The sequence below is a fragment of the Malurus melanocephalus genome, unplaced genomic scaffold, assembly GCF_030028575.1.
Source record: "Malurus melanocephalus ecotype Western Australia unplaced genomic scaffold, MMel_1.1 scaffold_91, whole genome shotgun sequence".
Lineage (NCBI taxonomy): Eukaryota > Metazoa > Chordata > Aves > Passeriformes > Maluridae > Malurus > Malurus melanocephalus.
Window position 1 is genome coordinate 1,783,134 of NW_026623323.1, and position 24,217 is coordinate 1,807,350.

Consider the following 24,217-nt stretch of genomic DNA (forward strand, 5'->3'; position numbering starts at 1 on the left):
ACTCCCAGCATGGCTCAGCCCTGCCCTGGAGCCCAACTGGGGCTTTCCTGAGGGGTGTTCAGGTGTGTAGTGGTGGCATTAATWACCTTCAGCTGTTACCAGTTAGTGTTCAGTATGCAAGCTGTGCCATTTGAAGTTATTCTTGGGCTGTTAAAARGTAAGCTTGCTTTCTAAGAGTAAATTTTTCTTCCAGAATAGACTTGGAAGTGCAGCAAGAACACCTTACTGCTGTGCAAACTCTTCCTTACCTCTGTGTATGTGGTGTCTTCAGTGCTTGAAGGAGTGTAGGGACTGGAGGTTAGAAAAAGTCTTTGGAAACAGAGGTAAGACAAGTTCATTAGAGAAGGTGCCTTTTGCTGAATTGTAGCTGGAATCTAATCTTGCTGGGGAAATAAAAAAGTTATTTTTCAGCTGAAGCAGTTTAGCAAATTGCCCCATCCAGCTGGGATGAGGTGACTTGTTCCAAGACTGCCCCAGCTCAGTGCTCCCACCAAAGGGCAAGTCCCAGTCTCTGCTGGCCTCTGCCTGGCTGACTGTTCACTTAACAAGGCAGAGGAGCACTGGGTTTCTAGTCATGTAAGTAAAACAAAGAAAAACCATGTGCTTGCAGGGTGGAAATAAAATTATTTAAGCACCTACCTCATGCCACTGCTGGGCTGGTAGCTCAGGGCTGTTAACYACAGACACATTTTGGTAGTGTCTGCAAATGGCAGCTATAGGAGAAGGAAGCAATTTTTAGCTCAGCTGAAGTCAGGATTCTTCCRAGGACAGGAATTGCAAACTCTATCTTTTTGTTTTTAAGACAAACCTGTCCCTTCATGTATAGCTGCATWAAAAGCCCACCATATCTGAATGAAGCTGCTTTTCTGTGGGAAGGATGGCCAAGTAGGGCTAAAACTCTGCACTGCMACTTTTGAAAGTGCTGTTAAAACTTCTCTCTCCTGCAATGCAAATGTTTGTTTGTTCTTGCAGTCTGCCTACTCAACACATGACTGCTGCTGAATCCCAGCTCCAGGCAGTAAGGCTGAGTACGACAGTATTCCAGTCCCCTGAGTGATGCTGAATTTTTTTAAGGAATCCTTCAGTTTGAATCCAGAGCTAAGCAATTACTCAGTGCATTAAAAGAAAGGTAGGTTGTACAGAGAATACTCACCACTAGAGGACAGGTTTTACAGATACATAGCGATAAAACTAAGGAAATCCCTCTCCCATGGCTGATAGCAATTAATTGATGCCCTAACAATTAAGAACTGGTTTAAGTTATGATTTCCGTCCCTGCTGACGGGGTGTGGCCGGCGCGGCACCGCGGGGCTCCAGCCGGTGTCCGGTGTCCGGCCGGATCCCGCTCCGCTCGCCGCAGCCTTTGGCCGCCACCTGCTGGGAGCCGCGCCCCGCTCAGGCCCTGCCGAGCTCYGGGACCTCCTTCCCTCTGCCTGTGCCTTGGTCTCGCCACCCCCGAACCGGTGGGGTCAATCCCCGGGCCTGCGGAGACTGAAGGAGAGGTGCGGTGTGGGAATGCAGAAGGTGACCCAAGTTCAGAGAGCTGCAGCAGCAACAAGGAAGYGGTAAGTCACCAGTGGTCACACAGCACGTCACCAAAGCCTGGCACAGGACATGGAAACATTCCCATGGGTGGTGAGTCTGGGCTGCATTGTTTTATAATGGACGGAATTAAAGAATTCTGTGGTCTGTAATTTCAAAGTGTCTCACCAAGAACCAATTTTAAATACGCATCCAGACATTGACTTCTATTCATAGACTTTGCTTTAACCACAGAAACCACCCTTGTCTTGGCACACATACATACTGGCCCTGTCGAATATTGCCAGCATATGCTGTGCCGAAAGAAACTGTAATTATCTGATCTCTGGCTGTATCACCACAGAAAGAGAAACCAAAGAAAGGCAACTGGGAAGCAATGTGGAGTCTTTTGAGAATAAAATCTGCAGACTTCACCWCCACTAGCTGCTACTTAAAGTGATGGCTAAACCCAAAATACAGAATTGTTGGGTTTTACATTTTGCCTTTATATAAAGGGAAAAAATGATCTTGTGACTGCTTTCTTTGAGAGCATTTCTGTGTTCAGGAACTCCAGTCATGAACTCGTACTCTCCTCTTAGAAGCAGCTCTTCAGCCATCTGCAATTCCTGTTGACCTGCTTTCAGTGGCAGGAGCTACACCTCATCTAGACCCCCTTTCCCACAAAAGTTTGGGCCAGATGATCTTCTGAGACCCCTTCCAACCCAGCTCCATACAGCCACAACAGCTAATAACATCCTGTACTGAGCTGGACTAAAAGGACAGTAGAAAACAAACTTTCAAAGCAATCAGAGCCACGTGGGGTGGCTGCCACAAGCTAGGTATAGGCTGAACATTATTTGCCAGACCCTCCTGCCTATGAGAACTGTGGAGTTCAGTTGTGTAAAATGTTCATTGTTCCCCAAAGAATCAGGAGTTATGGCCATCTTTTCCTCCATCTCCTTTCTGTCCCATGTTTGTTTTACCAAAAGTAATCTCAACTTACTCAGGGCTTTGTCTTGTAATCAGTCATTCGAAGTGTTCCCTCAGGCCCATTTGTTGCAGGACTTAAGGTATTGCTGAGATCAAACAATATGAAATCCTCAGAGCTGTGAAAATACAGGATTTCCTGGCTCAGAGCTACTAACCCTACTCTCTATTTTCACTAAGGTAGCACAGAGCTACAATAAAACCACATGCCAAGGGACTGCAAAAAGAAACAGGCACCTGGGACAAGAATATATAGTCTTGGTATGGTTGGAAGGTACCAGAAATACTCACATTGAAACATAACAGCAAAAATCCTTCAGTCTACTACTTACCTTTAGAAAGGCCCATGTTTAAAACACAACTATTTGCACACAACACATCAGRTAAATCACGTCTTCAATTTGCTGTGAGGCAAGATTTTCCTACCAGCTATTAATAGATGCTGACTTCCTTTTCAAAACCAACGAGAGCTAATGAAAAAAGTACAGAGGTTTGTTTGTGTGTGCTGCTGATGCCACAGGGCATTTGCTCCTTGGGCAGTTTCCTGCTGAGATGGGAAGAAAGGAAAATGGTGTTGGCCTCTGTATCCGAGGAGGCCCCGCAGCACCGCGTGCTCTGCTGGCTGCCAGGGCACACGGACCATGGGAACACCACAGCACTCAGCCAACAATGCACAGGTCAGTGTGGAAAGAGGAGCACAGAGCTGACATTGAGGCAGAGCTCGGGGTTTGGAGGGGAAAGCGCAGCAAAGCCCCAGTCCTGGAATCTCAACAGGGAGAGGCAACTCATCCAGCACGGATGTGGGGGAGAGCGCAAACATCCTGCTCTGGAAGGCAGCACAACAGGCAATGTGGCTGTGGAAGGAGGAAGGAAGGGAAATTCCCAGTTASAGGCACAGGGCAGGGAAGGCTGTCAGCTGTGACAGCAGGAGAGGGCAACAGGATGTCACGGGAGAGGGTACAAACAAAATTACCACCTACCAGAAAGGTCAGAGAGCATGAGAATGTAGTGCTGATCAGAAGGGGGCTGACCTACACACACACAGATCTGAGCAACKTGAAAGAAGCTGGGGGAGTAGAATAAACAGATGTGCAAGTCAGAGTGTTCTAAATCTCTATGTCTGACCCCTGTAACAGGGACCACCATTTCCCTGCCAGCAATTCCAGCAATTCCAGTTTCTGCTAAACCATAAACACAGCAGCAATCCGTGCTGAAATACTTCAGGTCATCACAGCTTGCTTCATTCTTTGCTTATCAGTTATTCTTCTTTAGGTACCGCTGTAGTTACAACAGGAAGAAAACTGCTGTGGCTGTTTACAGCAGTGCTGAGGATGGAGATGATGAGCTGGAAAGGAGGGAAGGGGGGAGTGTGGGTAGCAGGGCTCATGGTTGTGATGACTCTTGARGTGTGATCTTTCAAAGGACAGGAAGGCAGAGTGTCATGGAGAGCAAAAGAGACGAAGACAGAGCTTGGTCTCAACAGGAAGGTGGCAGATGACACACAACACTACATGCCCATGTTCTAGCAGCTGACAGCATTCCTGCACTCAAATGGCTTCAGCTGATCTCACTGAATACTTTTAACTATATTCAAGTAGTTGAGACTGTAAGGCAGAAAACCCCCTGAAGAATCTTTAGCAAAAGAAGATGGGAAAAACATGTCCACTAACACCTCACAGAAAATGGAARTGGTCAAGAGGGAAAAACTAACCTGCAAACAAAACACCTCCCACAAGCCCCGCGCTGGTGTCAGACATCAGCTACAAMACCTCAGGTCTCGCTCACAGCCACAAGCACAACACCGGCCCGACTTCCTGCTCCCATTTCCTGCAGGGGAGCGGGGAGCTCGGTTTCATTGTGACAGAGCCAGAAACCTTAAGCCACTGAGTAAGCAGAATGTGCTATGCCAAGGACTTTAAAATTTCTGGTGTCTTTTAGTAGATTTGGAGTACCTGTGAACTTTAACAACTGCTGTCACTGTTCAGTGACTCCTCCAATTTCCCCTAAGGAAGCAAGAACATCTTCAGCCTGACAGACTGCTCAGCACTCTGGGGGGCAGAGGCAGCTGTCCGTGCTCCATGGGGGCCCAAAGGGTGGTAGCAAAGCTCAGAGCTCGAGGCACAGGTGCTGTCAGCTGTACTGGTACTGCCTCTCACCCACTTGGACGCCTCAGAGCAGGAAACTCATGGCTTTGGCCATGTGAMACTTTGGGACAGTAACCCAGGGGACACCAACCCCTGCCCCCCAACTCAGCTGCCAAAACACACCAGCACAAGGGGCGAGCAGTGATGGCAGCCATGGCCCAGGCCAAACAACTGCTCTTGGTGCAGGAAAAGAACCAAGGCGGGGTGTGATTCTGCAGTAGGAATGATAATTTCATCAGCCTTGAAAAACTTCACATCTGTTACAAGTACCTCACAAAAACTCAGCTAGGGAAGGAAATACTTATTTACATATCATGAACTTTAAAAAATATGTACAACTAGAGTCCACTTCTCATTAAGCAAACGTACACTGGCAGGTACTGCACTCTCAGCCAATGCTCTAATGCTGAATGGTAGAGATGAGAACGCATATAACAGGGGTACAAAGCTGAGAATCAGCTGCCAAGTACAGCAACATKAACCTCATGGTATTTCTCTGCCACTTGACAAATTCCAAGTTTTCAAGGCAACTAGATAAAGAACTTGACCTCTGGAATGAGAAGTTGCTTTGTGTTTCCCTATTTTTAGAGGTAACTCACATGGGGCTTGGTGATTTTTGGTGACTCCAAACCCCATCAGATGATGTCAGACAGGCAGAAGTTACCAAGCTCATTACTGTAATAACCAGGCTAATTATTATCCCCTTTCGGACACCTCACAAATTGGCCAGTGTCTCTSCCCAACATTTGGTATCAATCTAACTGTTTTAGTAACTTAAATCAAGAGTATACTTCTTGTGAAACTTTTCAAACTCACTCCAAAATCTGGAATTCCACTCAACTGCCTAGCATTTATCATTATTATATAAAAACACATAACAATACATTTTTTAAAACATCCTGTTATTTTGTGGTATTACCTGAACTATTAAAGGCAGATTGTTAGGAAATAATCATTGTATAGAAACGCCCTTCCCCTTCCCCCGGGGCAAGTGCAGATTCCTAAAGGGAAGAGGCTCCTGCCCGCAGTGCAGCCCGCGGCCCGCAGAGGGCAGCACTCGGCTGCCCTGGAGGCGCTGTCCCAGCGAGACAAACAAACCGACACCAGGACGTCTGACAAAGTCATTTTAATGGAAAATGTAAAACCCCTTTCAACTTCAATGTACAAAGCATGTGTAACACTTGAACTTTTAACAAATTAAAGCAAGCCAATGTCTTAAAAAAATACATCATTGAATGTATATATGTATATATTTACATAGCATATTAAGTTTAATATTTAAGCTTTAAAAGTTCACATAAATTTTACCAAAATGAAACAATTTTTAAATAAATTACACCTTTTGAAAACGTTTAATTGTACACTGAATAGCTTCAATAAAATACTGAAGTGTCTGTATTTAATATCTACTTTATATACTTTATATTTTACAAAGTTTACAATTATTTGGCAGTAATTTTCAGATTATGACATGACTGCTGTGCGGACTCAGCAAGATCCCAAATGCAGGCAATAGCTGGTGTTTGTGTCCTACTCTCACAGTAACTTGTCTCAATGTAGTGAAAAATATCTGAATTATTTTAGCAAACTGTACAAGTCACATTTACATTTGATCAACAATATAGCATAGAATTTTGTTGTTTTTTCCAAAAATAAATACATCATCTTAAATCTTTGACATTTCACAAACTTCATGTACATTATAATACAGACAGCAGAACACTGCTCAACTGTTTGCAAGTGGAACATGGAATCACAGTGGCTGTGATATGAAGCTCTACCATCGCAGTGTCATTAACAAGTAAATACGATGACTGTGTTTTCTTGGCACTGATGGCTTGTGAAGCTTTAAATTAGTGTGCATACCGTTCATAGATCAGCGGAAATAACCTCCATGTGATGCTAACTCCAAAAAGCAGAGCGTGCTCAGTTCTCATCCATCTCTTCCATTTCACCTTCGTGAATCTTCAAAGCTCTCACCATTTCTTTGACTGCGTGATACAAGATATTTTTAACCTGCAAGAACATGGGACAGATTTTAGTAAGGCCTACAGCTGAGGAASTCTCTGAGGTTTAGGACTGAGCCCTAAGCAGAGTGGATGAAAAAAAAAGGCTTCAAAAAAGAAAGGCTTCATGAAGCCAGTGCAAAATGGAACAGCTTTCTACACATTTTAAAATGTGATGTGAAATAAAACCAGCAACTCAAGGGAGAGTCATTTACAGCCCTGGCATTCACGCTGCTGCTCATTGTTATTCTGTGTGAACAGCAGCGAGGAAGTAGCTCCACGCACTGCTCGGCATTTCAATGAGCCTGAGCACGCCCTGCCTTCCCAGCCGCTTCCAGAGCAGCATTCATTTCCTACCTGCAGTTTATCATCGTAATTGATTTCTTCCTTTGACAGCCTCAGCTCCTGCGTTAAGTGAAATGACTGTACAAGATGTTCTGGAGACACAAAGTCTTCAGTTACTTGAACGCAGCTGTGAAAATTTTGCACCTATCCAAAATAACAAGAAGAAACTGATAATTAGTATTTGGGGTTATTCTTTGGCAGAGGTACCTGAGAAAAGAGTGGCTCTTGAGATCCCTTAACCACAGCCTTATCAGACTAAAGGGCATCTTTTTCCAGGTAGAGAGCAATTAAGTGTATTTGACTTATCTAAGTTGGCTTCTGGCAAAAGGCAGGCTTTGAACAGCGCACGGCACAGTGCGCCGGCATGAATTGCACAGAGCCGCGTTATCCCTCCCTCCCTCCCTCCCTCCCTTCGCCAGCTGCACCAGTGCTGCTGCTGCTGCTGCTGCTGCCACAGCCTCACAGCGCAGGCGCTGCATCTGCGACCCACCCGGAGAGCCCTGCCCTGCACAACCCGGCTCCTCTGGCCACGCACACACAGCCTGGCAGCTGGCATGCTCACGGAAAAGGAACTGCCCATAGAAACATTTGAACCAAACAAAAAAGTCATGAACAAAGAAAGGGAGAGGCTGAGAGGCAGGGGAAAAAAAAGCACTTTCTTCTTTCTAAACACTGCTCCTTACTGATGTGAGTAACTACTGAGAACAGATCTCCTACCACCCAGGTTATAACTGGAGGACAGGGGAAAGGAAAAATGCCTCCTGGTTGTGACCCAACCAACACCAGTCTGTTCCCTTCAGAAACATACAGCATCGCGTTTTCACCCCTAAACCCTTGCAAATTAGACTGCAATTTGTAATTCAGCATGTCAAAACCCTTGTTTTCCCAAATTCCAACAACTTCTCACGAAAGTTGTGTAACATCAATTCGAATTCCCAAAGCCTGGGTGTGGGGAGACAGAGCTTTGGCAATCCCAGCAAACGCCCCATCCCACCCTGCTCAGGACTGATGGAGATCTGCATATTTTAAAGTCAAACCTAGCAAAATATAAATAAATGCATACTCTAAAATTTCCTTTATGATACCTGACATTCAAATAAACCACCGGGGCTCACACAGCTGAGGACACAGGACTTCATTTAAAAATTACTTTCTTGTTCAGAACCCCTGCATGAGTCAGATTTTACACAGCAGCTCCCCCCACTACAGCTGGCAGGTAACCCCCAGCTCAGCACTCATGGTGCACAAGGCATTTCTGCAGGCTCCTCATCACCAAGGACAAAGCAGTGCTGGTCCCTCCTAAGAATTAATCAAAACAGAAGTCACTCTGGAGATGAGGAGGGTTTGAAGATGCCACCAAATGTGCAAATGGCAGAAGCCAGGAGCAAGGCAGCAGCTGCAGAAGTGCCACCATGAGGCTCCCACCAGCACTCAGATTCCCAGAGCCTGGGCTAAGGTGCCTCTGCATTGTGCAGCTCCAGCCCTCTCCCCTCCCTCACAGGATTCTCACCTCTTTCAAGTCTCTACGTGCCCTCGTTTTCCTTGCCAGCCCATGCAAATCCCACACCACTTATTTACTTTCTCCTCCCTCAGACAAGGTTTTACTGACTCCCTACCCCTCCATGGCAGAATACATAGTATTTGTTTCCCTCAGTCCTTTCATTCTGCTGTGCCTTAAGCTTCCTTCCCTCCCTTCCAGGGCCTGTCTTATCCGTGTGAAAGTTTGCAGGGACAGATTTTACCCGGCTGCTCTGGTACTTAACACGGGAATGCCCYGCTGACAGCCCCCAGGCAGTTCTATTTATAATATTTATAATACAAGCTGCTGCAGTGACACACACACAGAAAAACGTTTAGCAACGATTCCCCTGAGGTCTGTGGGGCGAGGAGTGCAGCACTCCCACGYCTGTGCCACTTGCAGCTGAACTGAGAACAGCTTCACACCCAGCCCACGCACAGCAGAGCAGGGCCTGGGAGGTGGCTGTGGCGCTGGAAAAGCCTCAGACCTGGGCTGGGACAGGGAAARGTGACTGGGCAGGGAGGAAAGGGCCACCCAGCCACCCTGAGGGCTGCAGGATCAGCCACTTCCTGCACGGCTGTGCTCCCAGAGCTCTGCAGATGCAACGCCCAGACCTTTATCCTACATCCTTATCAGAACATCACCGGGATGTCGCATTACCACCAGCATGTTATTTTGCAAAGTATAATCCTGCTGTTAAATCAACATAATGCCWCTATAAAAAACAACATTATAATAACTTGTTCCACTATGAACGAGTTTTGCAGAGAGCCTGAACACCACATTTCAATCACTGACTCGAGGATTACTTGCTTTTCATTTTTAGCTAAAATATTTTACCAGCTTGGAGCTACCACATTAAAACAGGGACACCATCCCTAGAGATGTCTGTGATACAGCATGACCCACAGCGGAGCAGCAGAAAGTGTTCTTTCAAAGGAACAGTGCAACACCCTTTTTTAGCTGGCCAAGTTCCAAGGAGAGCTCAGAGCCCCCCATTACACACAGAGGGAACAAAGCCCAGTCATTCGCCAGGCAGGGACACTGCTGAGCTCCCGACTTGGACAGCCAAGAACAAAGGAGATGCCCCTCACGGAGCATTCAGAGGTGACACGGCCAACACCGCATCTATTTCTGGATTCTCCTCCCAAGAGAGCAATTCCCTCCACCAGAGGAACCGCCAGTGCTGCCCTGCCCGTCACAGCTCACAGGAGAGGCTCTCCCTCCCATCCCTCCCGGGAACAGTCTGACTTTGCTGCAGTCARCACAAGGGGGATGTGATGGCTGTCTGCCAAGTACACAGGGAGGGGAGAAACCTGGAAGCAAAAGGCTTTATGCTACCATGAAATGTTAAAAATATTAGTAGTTTTTAAGTTACTTTAAAAACCAGACAAGAACCCATAGAACTTGGGGAGGGCTGGGGGTGGAGAAACAATACAACACAGAGCAAATACACACAACTTCCTCCATGTTAGGGCAGCAGATTCTAGACCAGCACGTCAGAAGCACCACTGTGCCAACAATCTTAACTGACTCCAGAATGCAAGTGTCAGAACWACACTATGCAGTGACCACAGGCAGTGAGGCTCCCTAACTCCAGCCCTCAGTCTGATTTCCTCTGCTCCACAACATTACTCACGAGCAAATAAAAATGTTAATTTACCACCTAATTTAGTATCAACTCTCACCCAGTTTTAGTAATTAYAGATTCATGATGTGCATGTAAATCTGAATCACTTAATGTGTAAACATAAGGTGGCATGTATTCTGTGCAGACTCATTTTTCAGTTTTTAAATGTGCTTTGTATCTCTGAAGTGTTGGTGCTGATCCCTAAGGTCAGTATTAATGCACCTCTACAGAGAGAGCACTGTGCACACACATGAAAGAACACGATGCTTTTATTTCCTCCTACGTGGCAGATTCACAGGAACTTCTTACCGAAGATGAAAAGGTTCTCAGCTTCACCCACTAAGGTTTAAAAACACCACATTATTAACTCCTTGGTGCCAGAAGCTAGAACATTACCATTTCAAACACAATCTGCAGTTTAAAGCTAAGGAGATAAMGATAAGAATGGTCTTATTTTTGGTTCTTAAATGCATGAACCGCCTGGAATAGTCCCATTACTTCATGTTTTATATTCTGTGTGCATTTATATAATGACATATGCTGTACAGAACAAATTTCCCAGCACATTTGTTTTTTTTCCCTGGGTTCCCTTCCCACTCTTCTGTCTGGGATGTATCTCCCTTGTTTCCAGAGATCATGGTAAAGCTACTGGAGGATGCCATTCATGACTCTGGCAGTGCCAACTGCTTTAAGCCTAGCAGGAGCCAAGAACAGCAGCAATGTCAGCTGCTCCTCCCCGTTTGTGAAACAACACCAAGCCCTGAGTCATAGTACAGGGGAAAGCAACCTMCAGCCCCCCAGAACTAGGTCACCAACGTTAGTTTGGGGCTGTCTGGGCTTTTTGTTTCCTGTGCCAAAAGACAAATCCACACAGAGCAACCAGGGCTATGTACCACCATGTCAAACACACYCAAAAACTCCCTGGGATGAGGAGGACTCTACTCCAGGTAAGGTACCAGTTGCTTTCAATGCCCCACCAACACAGAGAGAGAGCAGGGACACAACCTCTGTCATCACTATACCCTAATCAGTTTTTCACAGAGGAAAAACCCCAGTGCCCTGGCCACAGGGATATGGTGAGCCATTGCTTCCTCTGTGCCATGGCTGAAAGCTGATCTGCAGGGCAGAAACCAAATAGCATCTTCTTCAGAAAGGCCTGGCCTCGCTTGAACCCACAGGGAGATCAATGGTAGATCTTCAACAGCACCATGGTTTACAACCAACTGCAGRGTGGGGATGCTCCTCATTCCTTGAYAGTCAGYGACCTCATTAGCAGTGCCTGACAGCTGGCAAGGCAGCGAGCCAGCAGGCTCCATTTCCTGCTGAAGCAGGACAAGGTTAATGGAGTGAAGAAAGAAATCARTCTAGAATGGCCCAAAAATCTCATCTAAACAACTGAGCTTTCTTCCTCCTTTCACCAAGGAGCAGCAGTTTACAGATTGTGAGGAAAAAAGAAATGCCAAAAGGCAGTAACAAACCCTTTGTGCCAGGAGACAAATGAGGCTGACTGACAAATTCATCCTGTTTCTCCAGGACTGCCCCACTGGCAGTACTTTTCTTACCTAACTACGGATTAAATCAGCTCAGCTGCTGCAAAGGTGGTATCACTCTTTCTCATAAGGAAAGCTGCTGAAAAGACAGTGATGATTCCTGATGATTGATGCCCCTTCTGTGTTAAAAGGAACCTTAATGTGGCATGGGAAAATAACCAAATATCTGTAACAGAAACACCAGAACACCCACTATGATTCTCCTAAGGCTGAAGACAAAAACAATGACACCTGACATCCACGTGTTTTTACCTGCTCAAGTTGCTCTCCCTGCCCCTCCTTGGTTAGGTTAACTTCTGGCTTAGAAGAAAAAAATTACTAACCTGACTCTGCCATAACTAGACTCAGTTTGTTTACAAATTTGCTAAGGAAATGAAAAGCGGAAAACAATGGTTAATAATAGTCTCTTATTTGTAAYTGTAAAGCAAAAAAGGCACTAATACTTAAGGCATTCAATTTGCTGTACATCAGCAGATTACCTTAGTTTATATTCCTACGTGCTAACAGCCACTAATAAGAAAATAAAATGYAATTGAGCAAGATGTATCTGTGTCTTTGGAAAAAAGTTCTTGTACAGCAATTGTACTATTTAATCCTGTGTGTCTAAATTTAAACTAAGGTACATTACCTGATGAAGTGCTCCTGCTGGCAGAATGATAGCATCACCAAGAAACTGAATAACTGTGCASGTTTTTACTCCATATTCTTCAAAAAGTCTTTGGCGAAGTTTTTTGTTCACATACCAACTCTGATCACGGATTGGATCATGCTCTGGTAAAACTTCTAAGCCTTGTTCCTTTGCTATCTGTAAGTACAGAAAAGATCCCACATCACTTCCAAAAGAACCAAACTTTTTGCTGATAAATTYTAAGTATACCCACCTCACCAAGTAATGTCACTGAGTTCCCAACAGCCAAACAAGAACTCTGGTTAGGGATTCAAAAGAACCTCAGAGGATCTGGGAAGTCTCACTGAAGACATCTGCAGCACTGCCATTCCAAAATGCAGAGCTTTAAAGAACTCAGCACAATAATCTATTAATAAGCAACACGCTCTTTCTGTGTGACTTCTTTCATCCAGAAAATCATATCTCAGCTCAGCAGCTCTATGCTGCCAGTTCCTCAGGCTCACAACCTTCAGTTCTGACAGAGACACACAACATCACTGCCTCAGCTCAGGAAAAAGCAGCAGAGAAAGCCAAGGGCTGCATGGTCTGGGAAACTGCTCCAGGTGACTGCGTGAGCACAGGGCTGGACACAGGGACCTCCAGGGGCCCCTTCCAACCTCAACCACGCTGGGATAAGAAGCTGTTTTCCTACCATCCCATCCCTATGAAAGTATTCAGAAAAAATAATGAACATCAAAGAATACTTCCTGACATTGGTAAACTGAATTGCACAACCACTTCTCATCAAGTGAGCCACAGGGGAACAAGTATTACTCTTAATCAACTGCTACTAAATCAATCCTAGTGACTAGAAGAAAAAAGTGATTAAAGAACGAACACACATCCAATCCACCTGTCATGAGTCAGGAGACAATTACCTCATTAAGAACACAGATGTTTTTACTTGTATTTATTAAATAGATATAATTATGTGATGCAGAGCTTGAAACTCTTCTTGAGTATTATCACCCTTCTTCTGTACTAACAGGATACTGAGATTTTATCTCTTAKCAGCAGCAAATCGGTCCCAATGCTTACCCAACCATCTTAATTCAGTATTTCCCAAATACTACCACTTCTAAAATACACAGTGGTAGCACAATTCATTTGAGATACTGGGGCAAGCTGTGGTGGGAAATGACAAACTAYTTCTTTACATAGCATCCTAAATGCTTCTGGTTTAAGCCTGTTGCTCCAACAGTTCACAGCTATTCACAATAGTTTCCCAAGTGCTCTGACAGAGRAAATGCTGAATACTCCTTATGTCCACCTATTCCTCTGCATTCATGACTGTTCACAATTCCTTTTGAAACTGAAAAGCTGTCATATAATTTATGAGCACCTACTTTCTGAATTAAGAAAAAAACCTTGCTGTGTAATTCATAATCTCCTGGAATTAGCTTTGTTTTATTTACCAGCACTCATTTTTCCCAACAGTTCAGCCTGCCAAAGAACAAATGTTTGAGTCAGCGGAGGACAGCTGCCCTGGTACAGAAACACTGCTTTATTGTCCAAAGGAATCTTCACTGCTRAATTTCTTAGGCTTTCCCTGCTCACAGTAGAGCCCTTGGCCTCACATTTGTTTACAGACCCCTTTGTGAAGCCAGTTAAAACCCATCTGATTTCTCCCACAGAAGAAAGCAAAGACTTCTCGAGCAATCACTTCAGTGATTCAGCAGCAACAATACAATAATGGATCAGTGACGGAAAAACATCATCCCACAAATTATCTTTTGTATTAGAGCAGGACAAGAGTAGACCTCCRTGCCCTCCTGAGCCTTCAGGGTATGCAGGCCACCTGTAAGTCTCACAAAGTGAGTATCTGTGTTACATGCTTTATTTGTGGGTGGTGTAGCAAGTCAATTGTAATTAATTTCATGTGCAATCAAGGAAATAATTTTGCTTTCCTCCCTTCTCTAACACTGAGGTGGGGCTTGTGGTTTCTGTCAGCCCCCTTTGATTTACCAACTACTTAGGTTATATTTATAAATTATGTGTAATAAATCTAACCTTTTGCAGAAATTCTCTTATCTTGTCAGCATCTTTGCCAGCATAAATGTGCCATAAAGCACCAGGTAATTCACTTGAATCTTTCAACCGCTTCCTTAAAAGGTCATCCAAATCTTCCTCCTCCAACTTCTTCAAAACTCCTAAGATTCAACAAAAATATTCTTTAAATGTGAGAAGGAGAAAAAACATGGAAACTAAATACTTTMTTTTCCAATTTCTTGTGTGAGACTGTGTAGATATAAGTTTGCTGAATACAACAGAAGCCACCAGGTGATCTTTCTGTTCAGTGTTTGCAATTCATTACTAGAACGTGAATGCCATGGGATACCTTAAAGGTTTGTTTAATTTTCAWACTTTTTCACATTTCCTGAATTTGACAGAACACAATCTCCTACCTGAAATAAACAAGCAGGGCTGGTACCAAAAAATGAAAATATGAAAAAAGTGTTTTCCTGCAGTCAACACAAGCAATGCATGAAAAAACAAACACAAGTTTAGCATGCTGTTGTTGCAGCCAGAGCTCTCCCAGGATGCTCAAGTTTGCTGCTATTAACTCGGTGCATTCACAAGTGAAAACAAAGGACAAACCTTACTGCAGCTCTATTAGTCACACCCAACATCTACATTTGCTGATTACGGAATAAGAGGACAACAGAAAATGGGGAAAGAAACAAAACTATTTTGGTGATTTAAAGACCATGTGCCTCACGTAAGCAATAAACCTCATAGAGACGACTAACATACACTAATTTAAGCTCTCCAGTGCTGAAAAATTACATTACAGCCCAATTCAATAGAGTAAGCACAGTGCATCCAGAAGAAGCAGAATAAACAGAAGGTTTGGCAAATACATCATCCTGACATAATTGTTAGAATGAGCACAGCTTCTAGAGAAAATCCTTYATCCTGCACTTCCATTAGCTATGCCAGTCCCAGCATAGGAACAGTGCATCAATTACATGTAACAGCAAAAAAAGTGAAAAGAGTTTGAAATACCATTTTTCATGAACTGCAGTGTATTTTATACAGAACTAATGTGTGTGCAAACCTGTGAAACAAAGACTCTCCCAGTTGCAAGCAAGTACTTAWGGATCTTTCATGGCCTTCTAAAGAACACCGTCAGTTTTAGAAGGGGCAGAACATTCAGTCCATCTACACCTCTTAGAGTGAGTGAYTCCCTTTACCTGATTTGGAAAGCACTCCATTTCCTTTGGCTATGCCAACATACACAAGGATGTTCACAACATCAGAAACTTCGATATGGAGATTTGTGGTTCCTATGTCATGGTCTTTAGTAGCAGCCACACCTACRTTACAAGATAAAATGAAGATTTGTTTGTATTGCATACTCAAATCAGAACATGCAGCAACAGAGAAGATCTTTCTGAAATATGCCAAGGATCACTGAGATACACAAATGAAAACCATSCTTTTGGTTCACCTGCTAAACAAGAAAACGTTACTTTTTAACAGAGTCCTTGAGACTCTGTTCCAGCCCAGGTACCTGTCCCTACACAGCATTTGTGTCAGAAMAAAATGTTCCAGCAGAATAGTCACAGACACTTCCTGACCACTATGGTCCGTTCCTCCTCAACCCTTCATGTTGTTCAGGGCACAATACAGGTACAATGAACACACAAGATTAGCAAATGTGCCACTTTTTATGTCTGGCTCTAAGCAGAGTTCTTAATCAAAACAACCCCCAAACAAACAAAAATTAGTTTTGGTGTTAAGAAGTGAAAACGAACGTTCCTAAGTCAACAGGACATTCTGGAACACTAAGCCTTGGAGCAGTGTTGTCTCAGAGTGGCATTAATGACTCAGTTCTCAGATCCACACCTTTATCACTATTGTTAATATGTTTCTTTCACAGGACATTTGCAGAACTTTTAAAATCAAAGCCATCACATTGCAAATGACCACTCATTTCTTGTCCTATTACAACTTTTTGTAAAACAGAACTGAACAAAACTCTGTGCAAAAGAAGAAGCAGATGGGAAGCGTCTGAGGGAATCAACCTTTTCTAAACCGATTTTTGAGTGTACAGCACACAAAATGAGAACATGCAGAGATTTATTTATGACCAGAATTACGATCACAATAATATTTCATGAAGTATTTTGTGAAAGACAAGTTCTATCTCTGTGTAGGAGTAGCTAACAACTTATGAGCTTCAGAGGACTGTAACAGCATAAGAAAAGGAAGAAAGAAATGGAGAAGCAAATGGACTCTCATGCCCCAGGTGCATGTACTGTTAATACCCAAGTCAATCAGTATTTCTCCTACATTCAGTGAACGATTACCCTTCAAGAAAGCTCAGCTTTCTATCGAGCACTACAATGTGTGATATTTCACAGGTTTAAGGGATGAGGTAACTGCTCCATGTGTAGGGCAAACTCACCATATGCACTGCATAGTCTGGGTCCCAAATCTGGACGGACAAAAAATCCTGGCAGATGAGAAGCCAAGTTTAGTTTTCCTTCTGGACTACAGTATTCAGGCAAGGGTAAACTTTTTAGTAAGTCCTCATATCTGGAGAAGAAAAGAAAGAAGAATGTAAATTGAATTTGTGCCATTAGATAGAGAGAGAAAATAAAACTACATTAAGATTGACTTAAGAATATCTAATATTAAACTCCAAATACCTTGCTGGCATCATAGCCTTGAAATCTTCACCAGAAGGCCAGTCTTTCAGTTTCAGTAGAGCTGTTTCCCCATTTTTTATTTTCTGCCGTTCTGTAAGCAACACAGAAGTAACTCAAAACTAATATACTGTAGGTGCTTTACTTTATTCAACTCATGAATTAATTCTAAATCTGACAAGAATCAGATCTTCTTGCATAAAAGAGGAGATAATTGCTTTCAGGACTCAAGAATGACACAGACCAAATTCAGCTAAGTAAGAAGGACATTTGTCTGGTTTCTCAGTCAGACCTAGCAAGTTTAACAGAAAAGACACAATTCTTTGGAAACAGATTACCCAAAGCTTTCTTTCTGAAGTTTCTTCAAAGTCTTAAGATCCATAAAAGTAACTTTTAATCAGAGTTTCTAACATTGATCATGTTCAGAATCAATAGCRTAACACATTTAAAGGAACATACTCGAAACATCTTCAAAACCGTCCCAGAACTCCTTGACATTGGTGTTTGAAATGATACTGTCCTTGCAATTCAAGATATCRGCTTGCTGGTTTCCAAAATCCAGACTGATGGACTCAGCTTTCCACAGGCTGAAGTTCATTTTCTTATGCATACCGGACACCAAAACAGGCTGTAAAAAGTAAAATAAAATAACTTTCAAAAACTGTACTTATTCTTTTCCAAGTTCTTTAACTGAACTGGAATAACAAATGTGTCTGGAACACACATGGAGGATCTTGGCCCWACTGAGCTGTTAACACTTCCTCCAGCAGCACCCATACCCAAAGGTTTCATCTCTTTTTGGCATCTGAAACTCCATAATGGAATTTCTTTTTTATTATCAGTGGTTAACTCAAGTTTAACTACACAATGTTCATCTGTGGGTTAAAGCTGACAAGGTTTTGCCCACTGCTAACACCACAGTTTCAAACATGGAGTTAGGCATTTCTCTCCTTTAACACAMTTGCCCAGAGCTCATGCTGAGGCACTTGGCAGACCACGCTCTCAATACCTACCCTTCCTTGTTTCCAGCACTCTTTGAAGAGCTTCCAGTTGTTGCTGTTTTTATGGTCTCTGAGCCACAGAACGTGCTTATCACAGATCCACGAATACTGAATATCACTGTAGCGTTTACTGCAGTCATCCTGAATACTTTTTTTATCATCCTTTGGCTCCTCTTTTATTTCAGATTTTACATTTATCTTTGGTGCTCGATTTGGTGGAATCTTGTTTTCTACTACTGAAGCAATTATGTCATCAAGAATGTTTGGCATAGTCCTYCCACTCTTGCCACTCTGTTAGAAAACAAATGTATGCTTAAACAATGTAAAAGCAACTTAATGCAACTCCTTTTGAAWCAGAAGACCATTTCTGATGTTGTATCAATTATCACCATATATAAAAACAAATGTTAATGTGCATGTGCACATGAAGCTTTAATTATAAATTAAGTATTTAAAGCAATACACCTATCAGACTGCTCAACTACAATGTGCCCAAACAGATTGACAGAGATTTTCAAATCCTCAAAGAAAAACTGAGCATCTTGTAAACACTTACTGCTGCTCCTGTAGAGTAAACTGGAGCAAAAGCAATGCCAGCATCTGTAGAACCCAGACGCAGTTTGCCTGCTGTTGTAGTTAATAGATCTCGTAAGGTTGAGCCCTGCTCRTTGTTCTGGGATGAAGGAGGGGAATTTTTACAGTTTGGAGAATCCAAATTATCCTGGTCCTTCTCTTCCTTTGAATGTTTTCCAGGACACTCTTTGTTCTCTAAAACAAAAATAATAATTACGAGTTTACAMAGTTGTATCACCATGCACACACAGGAACAGCACCAGAATCCTGTATTTCCTAGTGGTGCTGACAGACTGTGCAGCACGAGTGCTTTATTCACTGGGAAACACAGCAGAGGATCAACTACAGCCTTCAAAACACACTCAGCCAGTGTGACCAAGCAAAGGCCATCCTCAGCATCTCAGCCATGCAGCTGAGTGAGCAGCTGTGCCAGGTGAGAGATGCTGAGCTGGACACACTTGCACAGCACACACGCATTCCACTGGGGAATCACTCCCCCTCTTGTGGGGAGGGATTCTGAGCCACCAGGGAAAGGCACTGCAGTTTCAAGGTTGGAATCAGCAGGGAAAAGAACACTGTCTTTTCTTTCTGGAACAAATGCTGTTCATTTCTTGTTTTAATTCATTCAATTACAWACCAATATGCCCCCAAAGTCACAGACACATGACATGACCATTTCAAACATGTACCTTTCTTTTCTTCTCTGGCTTTYTGCTCTGCAAGATCAGCCAACCAATGCAGTGGGGACTGGGATTCTGGTGGTGTTAACTTGCTGTCTGTGCTTACATCACTCCTTGGACTTGTGTTACCATTTGCCTCGGACTTTTGAGGAGTACTCTGCTGTTGAGACTCAGGCATGCACAGAGAAATTTTATTACTGTGGTTAAGGACATTCTGCAAAACCTGTAAAGAACAAATTTATTTTTAACTACATAGCTTTGCTTTAATGTATTTCAAAGACATGGCTAACGTTTAACCACCAAATATGCAAACTAAAATGCAACTGGTAATATTCAAATAAAAAAATCCACCAGGATCAGAACACTCTGACAAGAYACAGTATCTACACACATTTTAGACTCACCTGAGACACACCATTCATTGCGGGGAGTTTGCCAGCTTGTGTGCTCTGTTTGGTGGTGCACTGACAATGGGATTTAATTTCAAATTTCTCTCTAATATTGTGCATAGCATCTAAAAGATCTGTCAAAACTAGAAGACAATTAAGAAGAAAACCATCAGTAGCTGTCAATCACAGTGTGACCCTYTTTACAATAAACTCACTGTGCTGCTTTAAACTATGAAAAATGCTGACTTTAACACTCAAAACAACTCTAAAATGACTGCCCAGTTATCTTTAAGCTTGTGCAGGGAGACGTTCAATTAAATAATTGCACACTATTTTCCTGAATAATCTAACCTTCACTCTGCATTCCCATTGCAAGGCACACAGCAGGCAAGCCATTAATTATTTACTCCTCATTGTTCAATGGGTATATCATTGCTTCACTTAATAAAACCATCAGCTAAGACTGAAGTGAGATATGCCTTGACAAAAAAATTAGTACGTGACCATGTAAATGAAGGCTTGTTTGGCAATGGGTATGCACAGAAGAACAAAACTGAGGTTAAGGAGGCAATCTTCACTGTGCTGTTTCCAGATGAGTGGTTCACTTTCACAATTTAAAATTAAAACCGGTTTTTGTCTAGAACCTGTTCTGGGGAATGTCACAATTTGAATTTCTTATGGAATCTACCCAACTTTGATTTCTACTTGAACTAACATGCAACAACCCATAAAATAAAGACTGGTTCTGTGTTTTCAGCTTAAAATAACCTGGGARTTTACTTAGTACATTTAAGAGCACATTTCAGTTTTCTATTTTCTGGTCTGTATCAATGTTGCCAGGAATTTTAGGTAAACTTGGGCTAACAACTGCTATACCATACATAATGGCACTGCTGCAGAAAACTTACTTGGTTGTAAACAGAATTCTGAACTAAGCTGGGCTTATGATTCCTGCTTAGTTTTTCAATTATCATGAGCACCTTCAAGACCCTCAATTTCTTCATCGCCTGTCCCCAAAGCCCCTTTACACATTTTTTCAGCACGCTCCTCTTGCCCTCATCATCATCCATGCCTAAAGCTAGTAACTGCCCAGAAGCACACACTTTCTTGCAATTATTTAGATTTAACTCAATTCCCACATTTTTAATGGAAAATTAGAAGTTTCAAGAAACAATTCTGGCCCCTCTTCACAGAAAGACCTGGGAAAAAACATTTGCTTCTTCACATATGGTCTTACCAGAGCCTGGAATAATCTGTGTTGGCATCAGGTGCTTGTGATCATGAGGCTGTCCCTTCACACACTTCATCCAGGCATACAGCTCCTTATCTGCAAAATAGGATTGCCCATGTTTTACTTCTCTCACCATGCACACAGGCAGAGCTAAGATCTTTCAGACTGGTTGGGTTAGAAGCATTGCTCTGCACATATTAAGTCCACTGTCCAGGTACCCTGTGTGACAAGGACTCGCATACAACAGGTACTTGTCACATTAAGGAAAAGAGAGTTGTAACAATACTGAAACTGAAATTAGCTGCATCTCTAACATGGCCCTTCCCAATTCCCTCAAATTTCAATGTATATTCCCTTTATGACATTTAGTGAGTTGCCAACTGAAGGCAGGCTGAAATCCTTTACAGTTGCCATTAAGGCCATGAGCCTCCCTTGATGAACCCTGTCATGGAGACGTGACACCATTAAGCTGTGATTGTATGGTTCATATAATTTGACACAATCCATGCTCCAACTGAAATCATCTGTTTTCAACCAGAGATGGCCAAACAAGCCAAAAAGATGAACTTGCAATCAAATCATCTCTCTGATTCAGCCTACCATGCAGCTCCACCAATGCTACTGGTGACACAAAGGAGAGAGAAGTTGCATCACAGATTTGTGTCAGACTAAAGCAACCATTAAACCCTAAGTCTGTATGTACTGGCTGAAAATCATTTGTGCCAACAGAGAGGGCCTTACTGGTAAGAGAGAGAGGTTAAACTGCCTATAAAGAGGTTTAACTTCCTATAAACTTTCTATAAAGGTTAAGGAAGACTGTCCTGAAGTATACAGTGTAAAAAAAAGACACAAGAATAGTAAGAGCAAAAACTGTCTGGCCAAACAACTAGCCACCAACTTGCTACATGACTTTGGGGTAGAAAAAAAGCAATCTCTCTCTCAATCCCCAGTCTTGTGTACTATCCACTCAACTATYAATTTTAAGACATTTTTCCAAGCCTTTTACCAGTTTGCTCAGCTCTAGCAATTTAAACTAAGGAACACACCAAAACAAGCATTTAACACATTTAAAGCATTTTTCTTTTACACTGCAGTAAGTACACAATGTACCCAATGTTCCTTCAGAAAAATATTCTATTTGTAAGCTATTTTGTAGTTTTTGTAGTGAAACATCTAAACCAGTAGCCAACTGGTCAGAAACATATACAAATCAAGATAACAAAACACCATGTATCCACTTAATCTRTTTGCTCATTGAAATGTCTTAACATGGCATTCCACTTGATGGTGCCATGAACTGAAGGTAACAATGGTTGCACATTCATTCATTCATCATGCAGTAAAGTAATAAGAGAAGTCATTGATAAGTATCTGAATCTGGAATATTCAAACCTCCTAACAGTCCTGCTAGGCAGGGAAAAACCAGGGGATTCTCTGTTACGTTCAGCAACTTGTAAAAACAACTACCAGCTCTAGGAAAAATGGTGTAATATAAAGTGCTGTTATACAGAGATGGGTGGGTGGATCTGAACGTTTTTTAAGAGTGCCAAAGAAGCAAAACAGTTCACATGAATCCTACAGCAACATTAGAAATTAAGCTGCAGTAGGGGAAGCTGTCATACTTCTGCTTTTGCATGTAACATTGCAATTGACAGAAAGGAGGAAGTACTCTGTCAGAAAACTGAAGGAAGCCTCCTTCTTTATACTGCTTTTTCAAACTTCTAGGACATTTTACTAAAACTTTCCTGGCTGGTTAACACACACTATAAAAAGCCTCTGACTGTGTTCCCACCAGGGTAAATAACGCTGGGCTTCTATCCCCAGCCACGTCAGACGGATGCGCTCACACATGCGCACACAGCCTTCAGCCAGGGAAGAGCTGCCCAAGCAGCCTCCAGCACTAAAGCATTAACAACTGTTCTCAGTGCTGGAAAACACCATCATTAGCTCCCTGAAAACTTCAGTGGAGCAGCCTTACCACTGCAAGCCAGGGACAAAGTGGATGAGACTGTGGCAAAGCTTTGCCACCTAACAGTTAAACTTCATTTTACTAACGTTTCACATCTGCGACATTACGCTGCTATGACAAACATGGAACTGCTTTTCAAAACAGCATTATCCTTCAATCAGTTCCTGGCACAGCCTCTGACCGCAGAACTGTGCCAGGGCACAATGCCTGCCTCCTCGGGAAGGCAGGCATTCCACCAAGCGGTCTGGGCACCAGTGTCACAGCCCAGGGCTCAAAACCCAAATCAATCTTCCAAGCAATTCCTYCTTTCAACTGCAACCCAGCTGGGACACACAGAAATCAGAGGTTTGCAAGGAAATCCTGTTACACTTCTCTAGAAAATGAACTAGACATTTCCATTAAAGCACAGGATAAACCACATATATGTGTAGGTTGACGGATTGTGCAACTTCCATTAACATTCATTTTAAATAATACCTTAAGTATTTTTCTCCATCTCTTTCTTTTTTACAATAAAACTATAAAATAGGACATTCAGTCAGTATGACAAGCCAATTCTGAAGGGAGGACTCCAGAAAGCATTCAAATCAAGGCAAGTCTTAACAGCAATGAGTTACCATAAAGMGGGAGGTGTGACTGAGCAGTCTCACATCTAAAGAACACGATTTAACCTCGAGGGGCAAGGCACAAGCAATCCACAACAATCCACACAAGAAGACTGAAAAGCGGACAAAGAACTAAACAGCAGTTGCTTTCTGAATGACTGCTTCTACATCTACTCACAAAAAAGGAGGTGAAAAAGATCTAAGAGAAMCCAATACACACAAGCAGTAATTTAACACTTTACAGAAGGACAGTTATAGTGGATCAGCAGCTCTGCAACAAATGAGAATAAACAGCCTATACAATACTCTGGTTCATAAAAAACTGACCTCTAGAACTTTTCCTTTCCTTTGCTTTGTAACAATCTAGGCAGACCACAAATCCACATTTTTGGCAGACCCAATGAATGTTAAATAATGTGGCTTCACATGCATCACACATCTCACGGACTCCTCTCACTGCTCTCTTCCATGCAATTTTGGCTGAAATACAAAATAAGCAGAATAAAAGGACTGAAATTTAAATGCAAAGCACAGAATGAATAGCTTTTACAGATGAAGCATTCATAACTTTCCCCTCAGACACAACTGTGTTTCAGGGGAGGAAAGAGAYCCTTCATGAACAGGCCATCAACATYTACCCCCTTAGTTCCATTATACAGCATCCCCTTCAATGCTTCTATCAACACAYTATAAAGAAATAAAGCATTCAGAAAACACAGACTCAAGTCATACAAAAAATACTGCTGCA

At 42.7% G+C, this 24,217-nt stretch overlaps 1 protein-coding gene and 1 long non-coding RNA gene across 5 annotated transcripts in view; one reads left to right on the top strand and one right to left on the bottom strand.

Moving 5' to 3' along the window:
* Window positions 1-6: 6 nt before the first annotated feature.
* Window positions 7-3,564, top strand: LOC130574898 (uncharacterized). Its single transcript, XR_008965483.1, has 2 exons — window positions 7-323; window positions 973-3,564. It is a non-coding gene; the product is annotated as an uncharacterized LOC130574898 (long non-coding RNA).
* Window positions 3,565-5,762: 2,198 nt separating this feature from the next.
* Window positions 5,763-24,217, bottom strand: part of JMJD1C (jumonji domain containing 1C) — a 156,871-nt gene continuing 138,416 nt past the window's right edge. For 3 of the 4 annotated variants that reach the window (XM_057368404.1, XM_057368406.1, XM_057368405.1), the window contains exons 12-25: window positions 23,797-23,949; window positions 20,902-20,991; window positions 19,680-19,807; window positions 19,285-19,498; window positions 18,579-18,790; window positions 18,035-18,313; window positions 17,481-17,649; window positions 17,025-17,115; window positions 16,781-16,911; window positions 15,564-15,686; window positions 14,380-14,519; window positions 12,331-12,507; window positions 7,016-7,147; window positions 5,764-6,668 (exon numbers count right to left, since the gene is read on the bottom strand). In XM_057368404.1, the coding sequence (XP_057224387.1) occupies window positions 6,579-6,668; window positions 7,016-7,147; window positions 12,331-12,507; window positions 14,380-14,519; window positions 15,564-15,686; window positions 16,781-16,911; window positions 17,025-17,115; window positions 17,481-17,649; window positions 18,035-18,313; window positions 18,579-18,790; window positions 19,285-19,498; window positions 19,680-19,807; window positions 20,902-20,991; window positions 23,797-23,949 (2,129 nt within the window). In that variant the 3' untranslated portion in view covers window positions 5,764-6,578. Of the gene's footprint in view, window positions 6,669-7,015; window positions 7,148-12,330; window positions 12,508-14,379; window positions 14,520-15,563; window positions 15,687-16,780; window positions 16,912-17,024; window positions 17,116-17,480; window positions 17,650-18,034; window positions 18,314-18,578; window positions 18,791-19,284; window positions 19,499-19,679; window positions 19,808-20,901; window positions 20,992-23,796; window positions 23,950-24,217 lie in introns of all 4 variants that reach the window. The other variant, XM_057368403.1, reaches the window with a different exon arrangement.